The 18903-nt window shown below is 29.7% G+C and overlaps 2 protein-coding genes across 2 annotated transcripts; one reads left to right on the top strand and one right to left on the bottom strand.

The window, feature by feature from the left end:
- Nucleotides 1-11676: 11676 nt before the first annotated feature.
- LOC120254475 (oleosin 1-like) lies at nucleotides 11677-13285 on the bottom strand. The gene is made up of 2 exons (XM_039262572.1): nucleotides 13001-13285; nucleotides 11677-11948 (listed from the first exon to the last, which is right to left on the bottom strand). The coding sequence occupies exons 1-2, from the start codon at nucleotides 13246-13248 to the stop codon at nucleotides 11816-11818; spliced, it is 381 nt and encodes a 126-aa protein (XP_039118506.1). The 5' UTR covers nucleotides 13249-13285; the 3' UTR covers nucleotides 11677-11815.
- Nucleotides 13286-14488: 1203 nt separating this feature from the next.
- On the top strand, nucleotides 14489-16428 carry LOC120254476 (protein VASCULAR ASSOCIATED DEATH 1, chloroplastic-like). The gene is made up of 4 exons (XM_039262573.1): nucleotides 14489-14754; nucleotides 14841-14897; nucleotides 16010-16060; nucleotides 16288-16428. Exons 1-4 carry the CDS (start codon nucleotides 14611-14613, stop codon nucleotides 16396-16398), a joined length of 363 nt encoding a protein of 120 aa, XP_039118507.1. The 5' UTR covers nucleotides 14489-14610; the 3' UTR covers nucleotides 16399-16428.
- Nucleotides 16429-18903: the final 2475 nt, after the last annotated feature.

Below are 18903 nucleotides of genomic sequence, written 5' to 3'. Positions count from 1 at the left end.
CATGATCCCAAATATCTATACAGCCAAGAAAATTGGACTCCATTCCATGTACAAGTGATCGAATTCGTTTTTGATTGGAATTTTTGGTTGATGATATACTGATGAGTTTCCACTGCAAAAATTGTTCATATTAACCCACTTATATGCTGCAATGCAGTTACATATAAACGTACATTCTACACTCTTTTAGGAAAGGTTCTTAGATACTACTCTTCGAAATTAATAAAATTATTTAAATCGACCTCCTACAATTTTTGACTTTTTTAATGACGGACATGTATTGTTTTAGTAGTCTGTAATTAGATATTATGTATGTAGTGTGTTATAAATAAAACATATGTTTTCCCCAAAAAGTAAAATAGAATATACTCTAAATGGTTACAATTAACGAAGCAATTTCTTTTTTTTTTTATTTTATTAAATATAGAATGTGATTTCATACTGTCTACGTAGCTAACATATAAAGAGATTAATATATATTTAAAAAATCATATTAATCCAAATGAAAACAATCAAACTTTGCTCCCCGGTGGCAGAAGTAAAATAGAGACTTTTTAAATAATGTAATTTTTTTATTTAATTACAAAAATAGGTTTTTTTAAATAATTTAGATAAACAGGATCATTGATCCCGTTTTCTTTGTCTTTGAAGCTGGATCAATAGTCCCACTGGGTATTTGCACTGAAAACTGGACCACCATTGATCCCTGCTTTCTAATATTATTTATTATAAAATTTTATATAAAATTTTATTTTAACTTACACAAATGTATTTAATTACAATAGTACGTCACTTTCTAACTAACTATTATTATTTAAATAATTTGTTGTCGTCTTGATACAACATGTGCCCAAAACAGGCTCATTCGTTGATTGATCACTTTTATACATTGATTTCAATAAAATGCAGAGACATATGTCCGATCAAGCGTCACACTAGGCACTTTTATACTGAGTTTCATAACAAGCTAGACGTAAGTGTAACAAACAGGCATGAGAATATTGAGTGATCGACGAGCATCACCGATTATTGGCGCGCATAGATCATAAATATCCCTCATAACTTGTTCGTGTATTGTTCTAGCCTCAGAAAGCGGCTAAATAATAATGTAACTTTTTATTTAATTACAAAAATGGTATATTTTAAATTATTTACTAGTTTAGGTAAGCGAAGTATGTATATTTTAATGCCGATACGTTAAGTTGTGTTTTTAATACGTCATGACATGTAAAGCTTTGTATGAGTGGTATGCAATGTGATCCACGATAATATCTTAGAACATGAAATTTAGTTAAAGTGGTAATCTTTAAATGAGACTTTATTTTGGGATATGTTTCGTATAAAGATCAAATAAATTATTTAAATAATAACAAAAAAATAAGGCGGTTAAGTAAAAAAAACCAATAATTAAAAATATATATAATTAGACATTTAAAAATAAATAAAATTTATATAAAATTTAAAAAATAATAAATAATAAAAATAAGGAAAAACAGTATCGTGATCACTCTTCCATTTCATTTACTGACGAGATTAATGATCGTTTTTAAAGACAAATATTTTTTAAAAAAAAAAGTATAAAGTTGAAAACGGATCAATGATCCGTTTCTGGTCTTGTAAATGTTTAAAAAAAAACTATTTTGTAATAATTAAATAAAATTTATATTTAAAAAAAAAAAAAATGAGAATAGAATCAGAGGAGGTGATTAGTTGATAGAACAATTTAGCTGTTTTGTGCCGCTTTAAACAAAGACTATTAGGAAAACAACTGCTCACCTTAATGACGTTTTCAAAGCAAAGTCGGATGGAATTTTGGAGGAATTATCAACATCTCCGATGGAGACTGAACCCTTGGTCTAGGAGCTTGCATATATCAGTTGGCTGTTTTCGACAAGTACCAATTAAAGAGTACTAGGAAAGCATGGCAAGAAATCCAGCAGGAAGGCTTAAAGGTTGGCAAATACTATTATTTGATATGATGAGGTGAATGAAGAAGGAGCTGCTGTTGTTGTCAGCTCAAGCAAGACACAGGCATGTAGTCATAGTAGTGAGTCACATCGATGTACCTGTAGTGTAATGCCTAGACTCAGGTTTCTTCACCTCACTCGAGCGAATTCACCAAAAGTAGCTCATAATTATACGCCCTCGTAATACTTGTTTACCACTCAGGTTAGAGATGTGAGCGAAAGAGGCCGGAAGGAAGATGGCAGGAACTACTCTTGTTGTACTTGTCCATCCCAACATCCTTCACTTGTATTTCAAAGTCAACATAATGATTGCCATAAGCCATATCAAAGTCATCATATGTGATATCAGTGATGTAGTAGTTATGGGAGAGTAGAGTGAGGATGGTGTGGTTGCGATAATCACACGTGAGCTCATAGTTTGGATCACCACAGTGGGGAGGATCATCTTTTAGACGGAAAGGATAGCTAATGTTTGTGAGGCTCCCACATGATGATGGAGGACATTGATCTCCTGCTGAGACAAAAGAAGAGAAGAACAAGAAGAGGAAGAAGGCAGAGAGCAGAGTTGATGAAACTGCAGGAGAAGGAACAAGGACCATCATGTTTGAATGGTTGCTATATAATTGGCTTCCATATCTATCAATATATATATATTTCATGTTAGATATATATAGAGGTGTAAGGCTTATTAACCAATTTTAAATAATATAAATTTCTTATTTAAAAAAAATGCATAACTTGATATAATTATTAGTCTTCATTTTAATAATGCAAGACCATTCATGTACATGACGTGTCATCATTATCCGATAACGCAAGACCATTGCAGTGTTGTTCCTTTCAAATTACATCATTTTAATATCAGTATTTATTTTAAATAAAATGTCTAATGACTTTCAAGTCAACTATTTAATTTTTTAAAAATAAAAAAATCAAATCAAAGACTAACTTTTTTATTATTATAAAGGTGGTCATAAATAAAATTAAAAATATTTTACTAATCAAATTAGATTAAAATATACATAAATTAATCAAATTTAAATTTTATAAATTCTCTTCATACATAGCATTTAATTATTTGTAGGTATATTACCAATTCAAATTAGTTTGATTCAAAATACTAAAGATGCATATTATAGCAAATTTAAAAAACAAACAATATTTAATTTTTAACTATATTCTATAAAGTACAAGACCATCTCCGTCATTGATCTTTTCAAATTACATTATTGTAATATCAATAAATGTGTAATGACTTCCAAGTCAACTATCTATTTTTAAAATAAAAAAAATAAAATAAAATACTAACTTTTTTATTATAAAGGCGATCACAAATAAAATTAACAATATTTTACTAATTAAATTAGATTAAAGTATACATAATTTAATCAAATTTAAATTTTATAAATTCTCTTCATACATAACATTTATTTGTAGGTATATAACCAATTCAAATTAATATGATTCAAAATACTAAAGATGCATATATATTATAGCAAATTTAAAATGCAAACAATATTTTTAACTATATTTTATAAAATACAGGACCATTTCCATCATTGTTCCTTTCAAATTACTTTATTTTAATATCATTAAATGTCTAATGACTTCTAAGTCAACTATCTATTTTTTTTAATAAAAAATAAAATAAAATACTAACTTTTTTTTATTACAAAGGCGATCACAAATAAAATTAACAATACTACACTAATCAAATTAGATTAAAATATACATAAATTAATCAAATTCAAATTTTATAAATTCTCTTCATACATAAAACATTTATTTGAAGGTATATTACTAATTCAAAATAGTTTGATTAAAAAAAAACTAATAAATTTAGAAAGCAAACAATATTTTTAACTATATATATTTTATAAAGTGCGAGACCATCTCCGTCATTGTTCCTTTCAACTTACATTATTTTATTATCAGTATTTATTTCAAATTAAATGTCTAATGACTTCTAAGTCAACTATCTTTTTTAATAAAAAATAAAATAAAATGCTAACTTTCTTATTATAAATATAATTACAAATAAAATTAACAATATTTTACTAATCAAATTAGATTAAAATATATATAAATTAATCAAATACAAATTTTATAAATTCTCTATATACATAAAATTTATTTGTAGGTATATTACCAATGCAAAATAGTTTGATTCAAAAAACTAAAGATGCATATTATAGCAAATTTAAAAAGCAAACAATATTTTTAACTATATTTTATATGACTTTATAATAAAGTAACTTTCTGTTGTCATTTTTAAAACTTGTTTTTGAAATATATCAAAATAAATAAGTTTTTTTAATATATATATATATATATATTAGAACATGACTACATGAGAACATAGAAAGTGTTCTCCAGCAAAAGCTGCCCTAAATTTTTTATAAAAAAATATAGAGATATTAGTATTATTATTTCAATTCGCATTTGAGCTTGGAATTTAAGATTTTTTAAATTGGATTTCCACGGACTTGTGCGTGTATTATTAGTCTAGACCATCCTTTTCAATATTGTTTTCAAATTAAATATCAGAGGACTTCTTAAGTCAATTGAAGTTATATATTAATTGGTGTTATTTTTTTTACCATATTTCAAATTGAAGAAAAATCAATAAATAAATTTCTCCGTGGGTTCTTATTACTCATAGCATGTGTTTTCTTATTTTGGTTATTGATTTCAATTTCTTCCTATTCTCGCTTTTACTGTAGTAATAAGACAAAAATTCAATTTATATATACATATATAATAGTTTTTAGGTTATTAATATTTATATATCATAGTATATATGAAAATTTAAAGTGAAAATTATTAATGAAATGACATTCTCGTACATATATGTATGTATGTACAATAGGAAATAGCTAGGGGAGATTACATATGTATTAAAAAAATCATATTTATCATTAATCCAGTCTATAATGAATACATCATTATTGGGTCGGTATAAATATTTACGTTGAACAAAAAAGACATATAATAAAATATTCATAGCCCTTAAAAGATATATAAAATTATATAATTAATATATATAGATACACACATATAAAACACCTTGTTTTCAAAATATTTATATAAAAAAATTATATTTATGTACTTATATCATGGAATCATTTTATTTGTGATTTTTTTGGACAATCAATATGTTTAGATATTGATGTTTATAAAAAATGAAATAAATACTTAGTGAGTTAGTGTATATTGTGAAATTTATTTCTAGGTGTATTACTACTTCAATAAATGAATAAATAGAAATGCACATTGTAACATGCATAAAAGTATATGAATACCGAGTTGGTACAAGAGTTTGTTGATTACTCAAAAATTTCTCCACAATATTGACAGATGAAATCATTTAGTACAATTTGTAAGAAACGAAAACATGTATAATTAGTGGTGCAAATACACATCTTCCCAACACTACAAGCACTGTTGAATAAAAAAAATTAAAAATAAGTTATAAACTAATATTTTTTATCTCTTCCCAAAAATGAAAAATTTTATAAGTAGAAATTAATCTTAAGAAACTATTTTGATTTATACCTAACGGTGCTTTGGCAATTTGCAACAATTTCACCACCATAGATATGATTGATATCACACAATGGTTATAATAATAGTCACGATGGTAATAATAGTCGTAGACTTCTATGTAGCCTAGAAAATGTGACTCTATTCCAAATGCAATTACTTTAATCCATCGTTTGATTGAATGTTTATCATAGGTGATATACTAATAATTTTTTCTGCCACAAAGAATTGTTAGTATTGAGATACTTATAGTATGCTATGCAGGTAGGTAGATATAACATACGTTTACATACTCTTTTAGGAGTGGTTTTTACTTGCCTCTCTTTTGGCAAATAATAAAATTACTTACCAGTCCTCCCAACAATGTTTTGATGGTTTAAGTGTTTAACAAGTATTGAAATGACTTTTTTGTTTTTAAACCCCTGTTTTTGTGTATTGTTTTAGTAGTACTCTATATCATTAAATATTCTATATATATATATTATATATAAAAAATAGGTTTTTTTTAAGTAAAATGAATGTATAAAAAAAATTAATGAAGCAATTATATTTTTTTAGGTATAATTACCATATAGGTCCCTGTAATTATGTACTTTCTGCCTTTTTAGTCATTGTAATACTTTTAGGTACATTTAAGTCCTCATATTTGATCGAGTTGGGACTTTCTAGTCCGTGGTATAGATGGCGTTAACTTTGTCATTTCTTTTGCGCCGACGTGATTTTTTTTTTATTGCGAAATTGAGGGACTAAAAAATCTCAAATCGATCAAATATGAGGACTTAATTGTACCTAACGGTGAATGTAACTTTTTTTATTATGAAATAGGGGGACTAAAAAGTTCTAACTCGATCAAATATAAGAACTTAATTGTATCTAACATCGAATATTTAAAGCCATGCTAGCTCAAAAGAAACGGCGAAGATAACGCCATCTACGCCTCGGACTCGAAAGTCCCAACTCGATCAAATATGAGGACTTAAATGTACCTAAAAGTATTATAAGGATTAAAATGGCAGAAAGTACATAATTACATGGACTTGTACGGCAATTAAACTTTTTTTTTTTAAAAAAAAAATAATCAAATGTAATCTCATATTCCATATCTTTATATATATATATATATATATATATATATATATATATATATATATAAAAAAAGATATAATAAATTACACAGGAGATTAGTATTAAAAAAATTTTAAAAAATCATTTTAATCAAATTAATTAAGTCTCTCATGACTTCCAAGTCAACTAAATATATTTCTTTTAAATTAAGTCTCCAATGACTTTCAAGTCATATATATATATACACATATATAGATATATATATTTCAATTAAGTCTCTGATGGCTTCCAAGTCAACTATAAGGATTTTTTTTTTTTAATATAGAGAAGCTAAACTTTAAACATTACATTAAGTAAGGTATGTAATAATGTTTTTTTTTAAATAATGACTAAATAAAGATCCTAAATTAAATAAGGCATACTACATGATAAATTCTTCCTCAAAACTAACAAAAAACTAGCATATGCTATATGTAATCATTGTAAATAACGTATATTTGAATGACGAAATTGTAATAAAAATTAAAAATATGTGACTAAATCGTAAGTTTCTAAAACTAGGTGATCAAAATAAAAATACGTAAAAAAGACAAGAAATTATTTGGGTTGTTTACCCTTAATTATATTACATATTTCTTTAATGCACATGCTTGTGCTATCTATTTTGAGACTTTCCCTTAGTCACAATCTGATCCATCGATCTCTGTGTTTAACTAAACCATCAATGATTATCACACCAACATATTCATGAGATAGATCAAATGTGGAAGAATACCAAGAAAATTACATGCAATCTAACCTAAACATCCTATTTCCAATTGATCCAACATTAGCCCTCCAAAAGACCATATCTTAAAGCACAATAACCACAGCCCAAAACTAATGAATAACCTCAAATGTTTATACGAGTATGAGGCTTCTTCTTCTTCTTCTTCTTCTTCTAATTACACCCATTTACCATTAATAATTCATAAAAATTGTTAAGGTTTACCATTAATAATTCATAAAAATTGTTAAGGTTCTAGAATTATTAATTTCTAGAACATGTGCCAGCATTTCATAAAAATAATTTTATTTTATTTTTGTCATGTGGGCATGACATCTCAAAATGTAGAATTTAGATTTCCATACTACAACTTTAACAGTGTAACAATTTACAAAAACATTAAATTATAAAAAAATTGGTGATATTAAAAAAATTATCTGAATCAACTTAAATATTTAGGCAGATGTTTATGCAATGAGGTTTGCTTGACAAATATATGTAGATCTCTTTTTTTTAGTTTCTTCGGAGATATTTTGGGTGAGAATTAACAAAATATTTAATATATTGATAAAGTATATATAGCAGATATTATAGAATATTATAATTTTTCTTATTTGAAATTCTTTGTTAATTAAATTAATTTTTTGTTAAAGCAGTGAGCTTCTTTGAATAAGTTTTTTTTTTTTACTTGAAAACTCTTTACCTTCCAAAATATGTTTGATTTTTATTTATTTTATTAAATAAATTATTTTACTCTGTTTTTTCATTCAGAAAACTTAACACTAAAAGAAAAGTATACTTAACAAATATATATATATATATATATATATAAGGATAATGGCAGAAGGCAGAGCTGAAGGAACTGCAGGAGAAGGAGCAAGGATCATCATGTTTGAATATTTATATAGTTGTTATATATCTCAATCTGATCATTCCTACAACATCAATATGGGTGTGAGTCTGATGGTATTATAAAGTTCTTATAGAAAGAAAAATCTATAATTAAGGCGATATTAATTTTCTTCATTTTAATAATACAAAATTCATCTTGGTCATTGTTCCTTTCAAATTAGGTATTTCATTTCAATGTCAATATTTATTTCATATTAATTAAGTCTTCCATGACTTCCAAGTCAACTAAGTAATTTTCTTTTAAATTAACTCTTTAATGACTTCCATTAGGGGTTAGCATCATTCGGAAAAACCGAATATCAAACCCGAACCAAACCGAATAAAACCTTCAGTTACCGAATTTTTTTTTTATTTGGTTTGGTAACAATTTGTGTAACCGAATTACATACATTAAAATATATATATATATATATATATATTGTATAAGTCATATATTAATATTATTAATTTATAAGCCCACTACCATTACCACCAAGGTCCCAAACACAAATGATTTAAAAACTTTTTTTTATAAAATTTCGATATAATAACAACTTTTGGTCTAATAATCAAACCGAAAAAACACAAATTATTTAAAACCTTTTTATAAAATTTCGGTTAAATAATAAATTTTGGTTAAAAACCGAACCGAACTGAAAAATTTTGGTTTGGTTAATTTCGGTTTTCCCCTTATTCGGTTCGGTCCTCATTTTCTAATGTAATTTGGTTCGGTTAACAGATAATTCAGTTCGGTTTGGTTACGTCATGGAAATTAGGGCTGAGCATCGGTCAGTTCGGTTTGGTTACCGAACTGACCGATGCTCAGCCCTAATTTCCATGACTTCCAAGTCAACTAATATTTTTTTAAATTAAATCTCTAATGACTTCAAGTAAACTATATAATTTTTTTTAATACAGAGAAGCTAAACCTTAAACATTAAATTAAATAAGGTATGCAATAATGTTTTTTAAATAATGAAGTTATAAGAAAAATACTTTTATAATAATGACTTTATACTATTTTCTAAATAATGACTTTATAAAGTTCTTAGGTTCATTTGGTTCACTGTATATGTCCAAAAATACTTTGGTAATTTATGATAACCATATTTGGTTAGGAACTTATATTACATAGTAATTAACTTAATAATGTTCAAATTTCCCAAAATACTTCTTGTATGTATAATATTGAGCAAATTTAAATTTAAAGTGAAATAAGATCTGGGATCAAAATTATTAAATTATAACATAAAGATTAATGTTTGCACATTTTTTCCAAATTATCTTTGTATCTAAAATTTTGAGCAAATGAAAAGTTAAGGTAAAATAAAATTTTTACATGAAAAAATAATTATAATACAAAAAAAATTAAATTTTCAAAGTTGAAAATATTTCAAAAATAATATTATCCAAAATTAATTTTTTAATCCAACGATAAATATGCAATCTATGAAAATTATTATTATTTTTAAATAAAAGGTATATTTTAAAAAAAAAAATTCAGATTACAATTCACTTAGTAATCCAAAATAGCCACATGTTTTGGTGGTAATGAGATTACCAAGTTTTTTAATAATATTCCAAGGTTGGTAATCACAAATTACCATCAATATTACCACCACCGCCAATCTAAAAGTGCTAATCTGACCATATCACTATGTAATAGACGGTAATGTGAAAATATTACCGCGAACCAAATGACCCCTTAAATTAAATAAGGCATATTACATAACAAATTTTTCCTTGGAGCTGCATATGCTACGTGTGATTATATTTAACAATAAATGGCTTTGAAGGAGAGACGGAGTGCGGAAGTAACAAAGATCAATTTGAGCCAGAGCAAGATTCATTCTTTAATTTAATCGCCACCAGATCAAAGATGAGACCAGGAGTAATTTGACCCAGCTACATTTGCTCCCGCTCCGTGTGATCGTTAACCCCCCTTTTTTTCGGCTGATTCAGTCACTGTGCAGTTGGCAAGAATTTCTGGCACTTTTCACTTTATGATTGTATTCCAGGTGGAACAACAAATGTGGCATTTCCTGGCGAATTATGAGTTGGGCGCTTTAGAATCCGAAATGGGACTGGTGAGGGAAAGGCCTTTACTTCAATCTTCATATGAGCAGGCAGGGAAGACTAAGTGCTTGGAAGATGAATGAGAAGGAAGGCTATGTGAGGCTTGGGCAATAGAGCAGCTCTTTTCTTTTAGGAGCTTCAGCTCCCTTTGTCGGTTATGAATTTTGTATTTTCAACTGCTGTTTATGGCCTGTCTTTGCGGCTGAATTTCTCTCCACTATAATTTTATATATGATTTCGATCGTCAATCATTCAAAAAAGCCAGAATTTGTCTTCCTCCAGTCTTTTACTATTACAAAGCCAAATTGTAACAAAAATTAAAAATATGTGACTAAATCATAACTTCAGATTGTTTACCCTAAGTAATATTACTTATCTCTTTAATGCACATCCTTGTGCTGTCTATTTTGAGACTTTCCCTTAGTCACAATATCATCTATCGATCTCTGTGTTTAACTAAACCATCAATGATTATCACAGCAACATATTCATGAAATAGATCATATGTGGAAGAATACCAAGAAAATTGAATGCAATCTAACCTAAACATCCTATTTCCAACTGGCCCAACATTAGCCCTCCAAGAAGCCCATATCTGAAAACCCAATGACCACAGCCCAAAACTAATAAATAACCACAGATGTTTATACGAATATGAGGGTTTTTTCTTCTTCGTTTTTTAATTAAACCCATTTACTATTTATAATTCATAAAAATTGTTAAAGTTTTAGTATTATTAATTTCTATAACATGTATATATCTGCATTTCATAAAAATTATTATTTATTTATTTTTTATCATGTGGGGGCATGGCATTATCTCAAAATGTATAATTTATTTTCTATACAACAGCTTTCACAGTAAAACATTTTTTTTAAAAAAATTAAATAAATAAGAAAAAAGGTGATATTCAAAAAATTATCTGAATTAACTTAAATATCTAGACAGATGTTTATGTAATGAGGTTTGCTTGACAAATACATGTGGGTCTTCATATTTTCGGAGATATTTTGTGCAGTGAGAGAATTAAGAAAATATTTAATGTATTTATAAAGAATGCATAGTAAATATTATAGAATATTATAATTTTTCATATGTGAATTTCTTAATTTATTAATTATGTTAATTTTTGTTAAAGCAATGAGCTTCTTTCAATTAGTTTTCCTTTTTTTACTTGAAAAATCTTTACCTTTCAAAATATGTTTGATTTTTATTTATTTTATTAAATAAATTATTTTAGTATGTTTTTTTCACTCAGAAATTTAACACTAAGAGAACCTAAAGTATACTTAGCATATATATATATATATATATATATTTGAAATAAATAAAATAGTCCTATTAAATGAAAAACACAAAACATGACAAAGCAACATTGTTAAAAATTTTATTATGTTTATGAAGATGATATGAAAGAGCAAAGACTACCAACAAAGGGACTCAAAGTAACACATTCAACATACATATATATGACCAAAGATAGATAGCTGGCTAGGTGTAGCCAGGTTTAGGAACCAGTGTGACCAGCCTGCTCGAGCCGGTTCTGAGCCAATTCCTTGACCTCCCTTGCCTTTGCCGCCAACTTATATCTTGCTTCATCTAACTGATCAGCACCAGGAGGATGTTTCCCTGCTATATACCTACATAAATGTTTTTGGTTAGTAATTGATCATATTTATTAATATACCAAATATACATTCATATTATTCTATAGCATAAGTTAAAACTTGAAAGATAGCTTTTTATATTTATTTTTTTAATAGAAGTTTCAAATTGGCTTTGTAAATAAGAATAGTTGTAGAGCATGCAAACAAAATGCATTGTAAATTACTTTACAAAAATTTATATATATCTAGATTTTATTTAAATTTATTTTATGCTTACTAATGTTCTCTTAGCCTGTAAAGTATAGGTTTTTTTATATGGTGTTCATCTCAGGCATTCATTGAATTTTCAGAGGACTTGAGATTGAACCAAAAACTCATGTAAAATAAAAATACATGCAAAATGAGCTTGCTCACACCTAACGTATGCTTCTCGTATTTTGTCAAAAAAAATATATATTTTTTTTATATTTATTTGGAAAATTTTGAAATTTCAGGTTTGAACATGCCACTAAACAAAGCCTCAATTTAAGGAAAAATCCTAGAAGATCCTTTTAAAGATCAAAACTTTGGTATGGAGGAGTAAAACTAAAGGAATAGCACGCTCGAGGAGTAAAAGAGCAAAAGTTCACTCATGAAAAGTGCTTTTTTCTTAAAAGTAAGCTCCTAACAAGATCAGAAACTTTCCTTCTAGTCCTCGAAACTTACAACGAACCAAAACTCATCCTTGAGGCACGAAACCTAAAGCAAAATAAAAAGGGTAAAATTCTTTTTAGCTCCCCAACAGATTGAAAACTCCATTTTAATCCTTAAATGTAGCAGCCCATTGAGTACTAACTACTAAGACTAAACAAACCCCATTCTCGAGAAAGCAACTTATGCAAGGCACAATTCCTTTTAGCTTCCCCAAAAAGATAAAAATAAAAATAAATAAAAATAAAACTCCATTTTAGTCCTTTAATCAAACCAGTCATGTCAAAATTCCTTTTACCTCCCCGAAAATAAAAAAAAAATCCATTTTAGTCCTCAATCAAACCATCCATGGCCCAAAAAGAAGACCAAAAACGCAACTTGAGTAGCACTAGTACCTGTACATCCAGTAGAGCACGGAGGCGCCGGCGACGCCGAAGCCACCGGAAACAAGAAACCCAGAGAAAATCAAGCAAACAGTGATGACGGCGGGGATAAGCACAGGGCTAAAGATCACCATCAATGGCGTGGCCACTGTCAGAAAGATCACAGTGCTCACCAGCGTCAGCCCACACAGCATCAGCGTCGACCCTCCAGTCACCACCGCCGTCGCTGCCTTCACCACTTGCTGGTAGTTCTCCGCCATTGATTCAGGACCGAGAAAGAGAAAGAAGAGGATGAGGCGTATATATAGAGGGAGAAGGAGAAGGACGCGTGGCAATGGGATTGCATGCGTGGCGAGGAGGAGATAGTGAGGAGGTGACGCGTGGTGTGGTTTTGGTCGACGGTGACGAAGCTTGGGTTTATCCTAGCTCTATTATCTCTGTGCGGCATTTGGTCGAACACCTTGGTGGCATGAGCCGGAGCCTATGGTGCGGGTGGCTGACTCTGCGCGCCACGTGGACCGTCATATGACGACATGGAGGTCATTATGAACCGCACCGACCTCTATATATATACTTCATATTGAAAACGGTGCGCGCCTCTCACTTACACTCTTTTGGGGGCAATTGGTCGAACACCTTCATGGCATGGAATGGTATTCTTTCTCTCTTTGGCATTTTATCGAACACCTTCACTGCATTTGATACAGAGCCCATAAATTTAAAATAATTTTTTTATTCTTAGAAAATGTTAAATTATGCCATATTGTATGGATTATGGCATAATTTCTGACTATCCAAACAGGCTCTAACAAAAATTTATATAAAAATACTATTAAGAGTTAACTATTCATCGGTTAGCTGAATGATATGACACAAGAGTACATTTTTTTGGTAATATTGTTTTAGTTTCACTTTCTAGAGTTGTACGGTTATGAAATTTTTTTTAGGTGATCAATAAATTATTTACACTTTTCTGTTTTTAAATGGATCACTTATTATTTATTTTTAAAAAATATTATTAATAATTTTATAAATTATAGCGGTTCATTCTATAATGAAAGATAAGAGTATGAAGTTTTGATTATGGGTTATTAGTGAATGATCAATTTTTGTCAAATGCTGATTTGATTTAAACGCGGTATTTATTTTAAAAAATTAATAAATTAGTATGGGAGGTGGTGGGGTTGGAAATAAATAATTTATTAAATTTTTATTAAATTGTAGGAAATTATAATTACGTTGCCACGTCAACACATCCACACCTCCATTCATCCACGTGGTGCAAAGTCAAAAGGAAGGGACGAATTTGGAATTTCATAAAAACCTACCGTTGCAGGGACAAGAAAATCACAACAAAATTTTCAGGGACTTTTAAATAATTTAATTCCGAAATATTTAACACCTTTGCCAGCTCATCCTGCAAGTCAGCCCTTTAATATAAGTAACCGACACGCCATGAAATTCCCAAACTACCCCTCACTTCCCATTTGTTTTTCTATTTTGGATTCCTTTGTAACTCGACTTTCAAGAACTTCGAGAACCCCCATTGAAACCCCCCGCCCCTTTCGTTTTCCCACTTTCTCCAACCATTTACTCCTCTCTTCAACCACCGTTCTCCACCCATGGCCCTCGCCGCCGCTCCGCTGGACCAGTCCTTCCGAGCATCGCCTTCTAGGGTTGTGTCACGCCAGGACGCTGAGGCCTCCTCTGAGACCTCCTCCGTTTACTCCGCCGATCCGTCTGATCGCAGGGACGCTGAGATCTTGGTAGTTTTTAATTGTGTTTGATTTTCTATTGGGGGTTTGGAGTTGAGTTTGGATTCTTGGATTGGTTTTCTTGGTTTTGGACTCAGGCTATGTCCACGCGGAGTGAGGAGTACCGGTTGTTGTTCCGTCTCCCGCCTGACGAGGTGAGTCTCTGATTCTTTTGGGAATTGTGATGGATTTGTGACTGTTTTTTTATCCTAAATTTATTTGATGAGTCACTGATAGGAGTGTGAACCTAAATTTTTTTTTTATTATTATTTTATAAAAGTGGATAAACCACAAATTTATTGGAAAAGAAGTAGTACAAACAAGCAAAGTATAAATTAATTAGAGAAGACTGAACCTAAATTCTTTAGGATTGTTATTCTTGATAAGATTGTTGTTGGAAAAAACTCTTATCTTTGAACAGTTTCATTTTGCATTTTGCTTTGTATTAGCATGCACTGAGTGAGATTCGTCAGGCATTCATAATTTAAGTACCACAGAGGTGGTGAGTTTTAAATGAATTCTCATTTTTTTTTTTCCTTTCAAGCAACACTTCTTAAATCTTCAATTGTCAAATGAATTCTCACTTGAATTAGTTGGCACCCTTGTTTGAATTTGTAGTTTTATGCACAAAGAGATAGTCCACTTTATGAGGAACTCTTGGGCTATGTTTGTATCTTGAGGGATAATATTAATGTCATGACAATATGTGGCTCATGAATTTGCTACATTATTCATTTTATTGTTTTATGTTAAACAAATCAAAGCAGATAAATTAACTGAGATCTGATTGATATTTTTTTTTTTTTATTATTATTATTATTATTATTATTATTATTAGTATTATTATTTTGTGCATGTGCTATGGTTTGTCAATTTGCTGATTGTATAAAGCTGTGTCATTTTCATATTGTGAAATCTGAATTTTCTGCTTTAAGCCAAAAGTTCTGAAGCAGAAAATTCTTTAGTTATGGGAGAAGAGGAGAGGGTCCTACAGATCTTTATCTCAAGGACTAGATGACACTTTGTGAAAAAGCAAGATTTTTGGAAATGATTGTCGCATTATTTAGAAGATGCAATTTAGAAAATATAAATAATGTATGAGCTGCTGAAGATAGCATTGAGTGAATGAAAAGAATCCTCATCTTATTCCTTCCACTTCCTTTTCCCATGCACTGCTTTTATCTGTTGCTTTTATATATAGTTTTCGGTTTCATGCTTTCTAAATATGATATAATGACCAGATTTACTATTTGTTTGGCATTCGCAGGTTCTTGTTCAGGATTTCAATTGCGCTCTCCAGGAGAATATTCTTCTCCAAGTATGGTTCATTTATAAATTGGAATTAATAATTGAAATTGTTACACCCGGTGGTTTGTATGCTAGTATGGTCTATTTGTATCACATTCTGGTTTTATATGGCAAAAGTAAAACTTCCCTGCATTCTTTATCGCATGCATATGAAGTAGACATGTTTCATATCTTTGAATTCTATTTAAATTTTTAGTTACTGTTAAAATTCACTTCTGACCTGAACTTTGCTTGCAGGGCCATATGTATTTGTTTCTTCATCATATTTGCTTCTATTCAAACATCTTTGGTTTTGAGACAAAGGTACTTATTGATCCTTCCTACTTCTTAATTAGTTCATTTTTTTAATGCCCTTCATATGGTCTGCTACTATCTGAATACAACATGGTTGCAATTCTTTCCATCAAGTATTTTGGGCATTGAACTTTTCAGGCTCTCAGGTATTGAAGGGAGGGATTTGGGTACAATAGATGGCCTCACTGTCTTATTTCCTTAAATATTATCTTAGATTCATTGTAAGGTTTTTCTTAAGGGGTTAAATTTGGCTGGTCATAATCTGATGACAGAGAGGCATTTGAGATGATGAAGCCTCGACAAGATAGGGATATTTGTAATCAACTTAAGAATGAAAAGCCATCTATTGTTGAAGTACTTAGCTTGATTAGAACCCTTGCTTTTTCTGGTGGAACTTCACAGTTAATTGTAGAATTTAATGCCAAATATATATCCATATATAGAAAATGTTATTTTATTTATTTATTTATGTTTTGAGAAAGTGGGTTATTGATCATAGTATGAGTGACCTTAATACACTATATCCTCCATTTGCATTTTAAAGCAAGGAGTAAAAATTGTCTAGAATTATAGCATGCGTTTGAAATTTTGAATATCTACAAGTTACAAGCCACTTTTTGGAAATGCAAGTGTGATAAGTGATAATTATACTTTTGAAATTTATCAAAAATCTATAACTGGCCTTTCTTTATACTTTTGCATGGGGGCAGCCAACACGGAACCAAATTTTAATAATGAATGACCTCTATATCACAATGTAGTATTTAAATACTTTGCATATATGAATAGCAAAAGCTGCCCTTCTTAAATGTCTAATAAAAGAAATGTTTTTCTTTTTTTCATTTTGGCATTATTGCTTCTATAGAGAATTTCCTTCTCAATTCTAGTTACATGCTGACACTATAGAAAATAACTTCCTTTTTATTCTTGAATTTTTCAGAGCTGAGAGTTTAGTTAGGAGGGGGAGGGCTAATACTTGATATCACTATAATGTCTTTAAAATACCAAGTTTTTTACTATTGTTGATTGGTTGGTTTTCACACTTATGACCTGTAGTTTACATTTGTGACCAATATAATGTACTAATGTCACCTTTTAATTGCAAGTAGCAATTTTCTTGAAGTCTCGTGTGTGCGCAAAGCCAAGACAGCTGGAATTTTTCCTAATGCAATAGAAATATTAGCTGGAGGGAAAAAGGCAAGAAAGTTTGGACATTTACAACTGCTTTTATTTAACCGATGAAAACCAAATCTGAACTTGCCTTTAATTTAGTTGGTTTTTCTGAAGTTGATCATTTTCATTTGTATTCTGTTTTTTCCTTGATCGGAGTTCATTTTGTTGGCTTAATTAGCAGCACTTCTTGGTTCTTTTCTTTGTCCCGTGATGAAGCTGACTAAGCTCATAATGGAAGGATGGTCGCATTACGACAATGATGCTAAGGCCATCTTTGATCAGCGTTATGGTATGCAAATTTTCTGAGCCCTCCTCTGAATGAACCATGTATATGTTTCAAAAGAAACTATGATTATGAGTTACTTTTCATGTTCAATAATCTTGAGAGTACTTTCATTATCAAATATTGATTCCCCCCACTTATTTGGGTTCTAGGCAGCGAAGATTTAATTTGACGCAACACTAAATTATTTCGACCCAATTTGAAAGAAATCATCATGAAAAGTTCCTCTTATGTTAGAGATCTATGTGTATCATTTCTATGCTTCTAATCAATAGAGAGTTTTAGCTTGTTCTGAAATCCATATGGATAGTTAAAATTTTACCTTGCATTTTGTGATCTTAACATCATACCTGATTCTTAAGGATTTTCTCACAAGTGGAATTGAACTTTTCTCTTAAAATTTAACTTCCTTCACAAGACTTGCCTAATTTATATGTCATTCTATGCTATAGGATATGAAATCTGATGTCAGCAGCTCCAACAATAGCCTTGCTATTGTCGAAATTGCACGAGGATCAACACCACTACTGTCTGACTCCTTGACCTCAGATGGGTTAGTGTCAGTTAAAATATAAAATTATTTTATAATGGCGACCATTTTATTGATTTATTTCTTGCCCTTTACGCTCAGGGCCGCCAGATGCTAATATTTTGGGTGAGTGTTTACCTTCTAGCAGCTTGAAGATGGCATTGTGTTCCCAGTAGACTTGTTGAAGTCAAAGAAAATGGAGAAGAAAAGGCTGAGCATTTATCTACTGGCAACCTGAGCTGGCCAGTTGAGGATGTGGATACTCTAATGGTAAATTCACTTTTAACATGTTCCTCTATCATCAGAAATAGTCAGTATTTTTTCTCACTACTTTGGTTTCCAAAGATGTATAAGTTCCTTTTTATTTGACTGCATTATTGTGCATAGTTCTCCCCTGTTGTTTTAATTAACCATGATTATATATTAATTTTAAGTTTTATTTTTGTAACCTACAGTACCGGAATATTTTACACTAGTTGCGGAGAGCAAAGTTCTCAGTAATGCCAGTGGTTCTCCTTTTGATTTGTGTGTTTATTTGTTTTATCATCAAATGCTAAATATAGCAATACGTAAC

This window comes from Dioscorea cayenensis, unplaced genomic scaffold (genome assembly GCF_009730915.1).
Source record: "Dioscorea cayenensis subsp. rotundata cultivar TDr96_F1 unplaced genomic scaffold, TDr96_F1_v2_PseudoChromosome.rev07_lg8_w22 25.fasta BLBR01000471.1, whole genome shotgun sequence".
In the NCBI taxonomy this organism is placed as follows: Eukaryota; Viridiplantae; Streptophyta; class Magnoliopsida; order Dioscoreales; family Dioscoreaceae; genus Dioscorea; species Dioscorea cayenensis.
Note: the sequence above shows the minus strand (reverse complement) of the source record. Positions and strands in the feature narration are given on the sequence as shown.

Bases quoted from the DNA above. Each gene is read 5' to 3' on its own strand.
- LOC120254475 (XM_039262572.1), bottom strand. From the start codon at position 13,248: ATGGCGGAGAACTACCAGCAAGTGGTGAAGGCAGCGACGGCGGTGGTG. The intron at 11,949-13,000 runs GTACTAGTGCTA...ACATTTATGTAG, and splicing joins GTGCTCTACTGGATGTACAG to GTATATAGCAGGGAAACATC.
- LOC120254476 (XM_039262573.1), top strand. From the start codon at position 14,611: ATGGCCCTCGCCGCCGCTCCGCTGGACCAGTCCTTCCGAGCATCGCCT. The intron at 14,898-16,009 runs GTGAGTCTCTGA...TGGCATTCGCAG, and splicing joins TCCGTCTCCCGCCTGACGAG to GTTCTTGTTCAGGATTTCAA. The intron at 16,061-16,287 runs GTATGGTTCATT...CTTTGCTTGCAG, and splicing joins AGGAGAATATTCTTCTCCAA to GGCCATATGTATTTGTTTCT.